At 37.4% G+C, this 6227-nt stretch overlaps 2 protein-coding genes across 2 annotated transcripts; both read left to right on the top strand.

Annotated features, from left to right (window-relative positions):
- Positions 1–4308: 4308 nt before the first annotated feature.
- Positions 4309–4650, top strand: BDCG_01352 (uncharacterized protein; the record flags this gene model as incomplete). The annotated part of the gene is made up of 1 exon (XM_045416855.1): positions 4309–4650. The coding sequence occupies one exon, from the start codon at positions 4309–4311 to the stop codon at positions 4648–4650; it is 342 nt and encodes a 113-aa protein (XP_045272491.1).
- Positions 4651–5222: 572 nt separating this feature from the next.
- Positions 5223–5921, top strand: BDCG_01351 (uncharacterized protein; the record flags this gene model as incomplete). The annotated part of the gene is made up of 1 exon (XM_045416854.1): positions 5223–5921. One exon carries the CDS (start codon positions 5223–5225, stop codon positions 5919–5921), a length of 699 nt encoding a protein of 232 aa, XP_045272490.1.
- Positions 5922–6227: the final 306 nt, after the last annotated feature.

Raw genomic sequence — 6227 nt, 5'->3', positions numbered from 1 at the left:
TGTTTTATCAGTGTCATCAGAATCTTATAGAAAATAGTGAGATGACTGTAATTCTATTGCAGTCAGAATTGAATTATATGCATGATATTGATCATTATTTAACTGCACCTGCAGAGCATCTGCAGTGGTGATTTCCTCTATAAGATTATAGTTCTACTTCTCAAAAAGTAGCTGATTTTTAATAAGATTATCTCATACAGAGCTGCATGCAGGCAGATCAAAGTCTGTAAGAATCTTGTCAAACTCATGCAGAAGCTGCTGAATAAGAAACAGACTATAGTTATAATATAAATCTTCTGCAGAAGCATTGATAATACAGTTCAGATTCATCTGACACAGTCAATATGAAAGATTATTATAGAGAGTATGACAGAAACATGCTCAGAGAGCAGATGAATCTGCAACATTTTCATGAATTAATACAGTGATGAATACTGACTGCATGCAGTGAGCAGTTGTAAATACAATAGCAGATTCAAATATAATGATTCACTCATTATCATCATGCAGAAGATTAAGTGCCTGACATGCTGTATGAAATGTAGAGTGACAAACACCATTCATCATTTACAGAGTCTCAAAGCTCAGTGAATCATATATATTAATAAGAAGCAGCTGTAAAAAGAATATCTTATCATTATATGAACTGAGATGAGACAGATAGTTAACTAATCTTCTCTTCACACAGTTCTTTCACCTCTGATTACATTTGTCTCAAACAAAATGACAGAGAAATTCTTGATAGAGATACTGAATATTCAGATATAAATTGTTGTAGACAAAGAATATCATGAACTTAAATATATTATTTATTAAATGTTCAGTAATATATTCATGATTTTCATATTCAGATTCAGGGAAGTAAATCATCTGACAGTCTGATAGATGAATAAATAACATCTCAATAGATGGAAACTTCTGATGTATATGAAATGCAAATATACATCATACAGTCTCAGTTGAGCTGATATAACACCTGTGTAGTCAAATATCAATCTCATCATTGAAGTCAATGATATGAAGAACAGTGCAGTTCAGACTCTTATAGATGTATTTGTTAATGTATTTAATAGCTTCAACAGAGATGCAGATCTCTATATTTATATATGCTTTATATGTGCAGATGAGATAGAGATTGTATGAAATAACTCATTAATTATCAATTACAATCTCACTGTTGTTGATAGTATATTTAAAGAAGATAGATAAATCATGCTCTCATCTATACAGAGAATAGTCATTCTCTTCAACAGCTGTAGCACTCTGAAAAGCTTTGAAAAAACATTTTATACATCTATCATTCTCATGACAGAGGCTCACCCCGCCAGCATTACATAGATTATGAATTATGAATTTACAGATCAATTCACTCAACTCATTTATATTCTCAGCAGAGCTTGACAGCTCTGCAGATATAATATCATCAATTGTATCAGACTGTAAAAACTACTCAGAGTTCTCTAGTCAGATTAACAGATGCATATGAGACAGTTCACATTTTTAATATTCAATTATTTATACTCTGATCAACATCAGTCTGAACAGCTATCTGAATTTGAAAATGTTAAGAAAATGAAAAATCTTCATTATAAAAATATATATAATTAAATCTGAACAGTTCACTGCAGTCTGATCAGAGAGTAACTTACAGATAATCTTCTCTCATTCAGAGTTAACTGTGAATATAATGAAAAGAATTGAATATCTGTAGTTAAAGATAATTATCATAGAATTCTGAAACAGTTTATACATAAAACATTCACTGTCTATATAAGAAGCAGATAATATTATATAATGATCAAGCTGCTCATGATCTGTATCATCTGTCTGTATAGTATTATATAGATTACTATATTAATCTGCATGAATTTCCAGTTAATGAGTATGAACTCAGTTCAGTCACTGTTCATCAACATTTATATAGACATTAACTAAATATTGTTGAAATAGATATCTGACCTGAAAAAGAGAAGTATTAATATTATCTCATTGAAAAAGATTATATACATGTTACATACACAGAGTCAGGCTACAGCTATCACACTTATCTTCATTCTTAACAGTATTATTAACATTATTATCAGAGTCATTGCAGATAGATAAGAGATCTGTAAGCATATTCATATCAATATATCAGTCATAATCTTCAGAAGAAAAAAGTAGAATATAATACAGTAAAAGATATAACAGACTGTAAGAATTAATATATGTAAGACTTAAGTTAGTACTGAGCTGTTATAGTATTAGAAGAATGATATAGAGATGACAGATACTGTCAGAAGTGTTCTGTATAACAACTGCAATCTCAGAGACAGTAGACAGATTCTCACAGTGACAGTCATTGCCTGTCTTCAGCTGTAGAACAGAGTTTAAATCAATACATATAACAGAACTGTTCTGTAGTATCTCTTATACAGACTGATAAAGCTGAATAAAAGAATTAATCTTGAGAATATTAGCAGTTATAATAATATAATAGAAGAATGTGAAAAAGCAAATGAATGAACAGTAAGCAATGTAATATAAATATAATTAAATACACTAGAATGTATGACAGAGTCTGTACTATTTAAAATACTCATATCAAACTGTGAGTCATGAATTTATATTTGTATAAAACAGATATTCTTATCTGACTCAGACTTTAACAGTTCTTATAGATAATAGAGTTCTCTCTGTATTTAAAATAACACTGAGTCACTAGTAGTTAGATGACTCAGATATGAATTCTGCTTGTACTTAATAGATGTAAATATCAGAGCAGAGTTATAGTTTTAAATATACTTGTAGAAATACTTCATATCAGCTGTATTATTATTAAACAGCTCATGTAGCTCTTATAAGAATTCTTTGACAGATAGCAGTCTTACAGCATCTCTTACACAGTATATGAAAAACACTGATAGAGTCTTTGATAATCTGTATATATATTTATTAATTCAATGCTTAGCTCTGTAGACAGAGCAGCAGACATTCATTCAGTTAAAATCAAGTGATTAATGATGATAAGTGTAGAATCAGAAGCTGCAGAGAATAGATCAGCAGCTGTAAGTAATTGAAGAATTAACAGCTGATTCAGAAATAGTTGAGCTGATTCAATTATTGAGAATATCAAGAAACAGCTGCTCTGATAAATTTATATATATATAATCTGTATGAACTGCTGCAGCAGCTGCCAGATGACAGTATTTGATATTACAGACATGTTCATAATTGAGAGTCTGACAGTTATTACAGTTCTTGAACACACAATTGACAACATAGAACAGGTGAGATGAACAGTCTTCACAGTATATATCACAGTGTGACAGCTCAACTTGCTGTGAGTTGAGCATAGAAGCAGCTATATTCCTCAATGATAAGCAGGAGATTTGAACTGAATGTGTCTGATATACATGATGCTGGGCTTGACAGCATGTAGAGCATGTACAGAATAATGCATTGAATTGAGAATGTTCAAATGCACTGAGAGAATGAGAATCCTCATATATCAAGCAGCAGTGCATGAAAGAGTATATTAATGAATACATAGATTGTAATGAACATAGTACACAGGTTGTAATGAACATAGATAAGAGTATAAAGAATGTAAATACAGTAGAGAACACCTGTAAAGAAAAGAATGAAGATTATCTATCAGAGTTGTACAGGCTGCAGAGCTGGCTGTTAATCTCAATCATAAATTTGATGGGGTGCACATGATATCACATGAGGTCATGTTACAGCATTTTTTGCACGGAAAAGTTGGTTTTTCTTTAATATATAGAGAGATAGAAAAAACCCTGAGAACTAAAAGTTCTCAGGTAGATGTCATAGTCTCTGACTGCATACATCTATAATTGAAGAATAATAATAATAATAATAATAAGTGGTTAACTCTTTATGTCAAATGCATGAATGCTCACCCTAAAGGGTTCGTTCGATCTGTTGGCAATCGACGATGCAGCCCAAGGCGTGGCCGGCTCGCGTGTTCCGCTGTGTCAATTCAATTTGTCTAACCCACTGTTTCAATAGTTAGTTCAGGCGGAGCTTTGGCAACTCGGGATTCAGACGGCGATGCACCAATGATAGATCTTTTAGCTCTGGCGCGACGAGGTTCGTGATTTCTGTTCTGGTGTCATAAGGGTATTCGAGCTCTGCCGAAGCTTTCTGTTAAATTGAAATCTCGTGTCGCGTTTCAATTTAATCCCAAGACATGGTGTCGACGTGGTTTTCCCTTGTCGTAGCACATAAATAGGGTTGCTTCCCTCTACTATTTCTTTTCCCTCTGTTCTCACCATTGGGCGCCTCCTTCATGTTCTCGAAAACATGGATAATACACACCCTACCTATCAATTCACTTTCACCTGCACTCACCCCACTGGGAAGGTCTCATATACTGCGGGTGTTCCAGTCTCCGAGGACGCGGAGCAGACGACATGGCCGGAAATAGGTGTTCAACTTCCCGAGTACACGATAGAGCAACATGCAGCACAGTTGGGCAAAGAAGCAGCTCAACTTCAGGCATTGAAAGAACAAAGTCTTGTCCCCTTTTCAATCCTGATACCTTTTCTTGAGAGCTGTGTTGAGCTGGCCAAGAAAGCCTATTGGTTCTGCAATGCCTTTACCTATGACACCTACCTCCACGCCAGTCCGCCCCGAAGACAATAACTCTCAAAATAAGCTACTCCGTTCTCCTTCAGGGTCTCCTCCTAAACCAAAAGGAATATCCGTTCCCTTGTCAGAGGTACGCAGACCACCCCCGAAGTTATTCAGATTGATTCGGACACCGTGGAGCCGGCAAATTACACAAAGGAACAGGCAACCGCGGGTATCAGCGATGGGAATGTGGATTCGGACATCGAAGAGGAATATGTATACCATAAAGTGGAATCTCCTTTGCTTGGAGAATCCCCGCTGCTGCGCCGATATCGTTCCCACACACGACGCTCTCAGTCACGGCCTTCCAGTGACATCCTGGGAGCTCTTTACCAGACTCCACCAGATATACCGTTGGGTACGCCAACACCCACCACGAAGCCGTCACACATAGTCGCTCCACCTTTCTGCGTCACAGCGAGGAACTGCATCACAGCAAGGAGATGACATAAATATACCCCTTGGACTTTGATTATGAAGGACGTAGATCCCTTCGTCCTTAGCTCATGAGGGCTTCTTTTCCCGAATTTCGTCAACACCTAAACGATTGCCTGGGCTGGATCGACAAAATAATAGACCCCAAGATGGCCGTCGTTTCTGGTCTACAGCAGATGATCAACCGAAACGTTCGCTTATACTTTGCCACCAGTGACTTCAGAGGTATCATGGCAAAGAAGCGGCTTATCTGGTCTCGCCGATTTGGCGAAACGGCCTCCGTGATCGTACGAACTTACGATGTCATTGTCCCCAGGTTCCCATACCATAATTTATTTCAAAATAGCGACCTTGCCGACAAAATCATCCGTGATTTATTGGACTCCAATAGACAGATGTTTCCAAACACCAACATTCCTTACATTCATACCATCCAGTGGCTCCCAGAAACAGAAGAAAACGGGACAGCGTCACTTGTTATCAGCTCTTATAGCGCAGTTCACGCCAATAATGCCATAAGTTCGGGGATTCACCGCCAAGTAACCCCATCAACCGTGGAACGATTCGACTACTTCCGATACAACAACCCTACGGGGCTCATTCAATGCTCTGCCTGCTGGCGGTATAGCCACACGGAATTTGATGGTGAAGAATCACGGTGCTGTGTTTACGGCGGAGGTTCCCATGATGGCTCGAGCCATAGCCAGTTGGATCGTAAAAATCCCACATGTGTTCTATGTGCTGGCGCGCACAAAGCCAACTCCGTTGACTGCCCTGTGCCCCAACGTGCTCAGCAACAGAGCGATACAGGGTTCCAAAATCGATCTCTGTTTCATGCAGAGGAGTGATCGCCCACTTGGAGGATCGTTACATCGGAGAAGGGTGGAGTTTCACTTCTTTTTTCATTTATTTCGTAGCTTTCACTTGATTTTCTAGGTTTTATACCATCTGCCTCGCGCTCTCTCTGTCTCTCTTGTGTTCTTTTAAGGGTTTCTTTTTCTTATTGGTTAGAGGTTGCTGCCATTAAGTTGGGAACTTTTCATAGAATTCTTTTTTTTTTTTTTTGGGGGGGGGGGGGGGGGGGGGGGGTTCCCCCTTTTCCCCCGAAAAAAAAAAGAGTTATTTTTGAGTTTTGGGGGGGGCCCTTATTGTTG

Source organism: Blastomyces dermatitidis, assembly GCF_000003525.1.
Source record: "Blastomyces dermatitidis ER-3 genomic scaffold supercont1.1, whole genome shotgun sequence".
Taxonomy (NCBI): Eukaryota; Fungi; Ascomycota; class Eurotiomycetes; order Onygenales; family Ajellomycetaceae; genus Blastomyces; species Blastomyces dermatitidis.
Note: the sequence above shows the minus strand (reverse complement) of the source record. Positions and strands in the feature narration are given on the sequence as shown.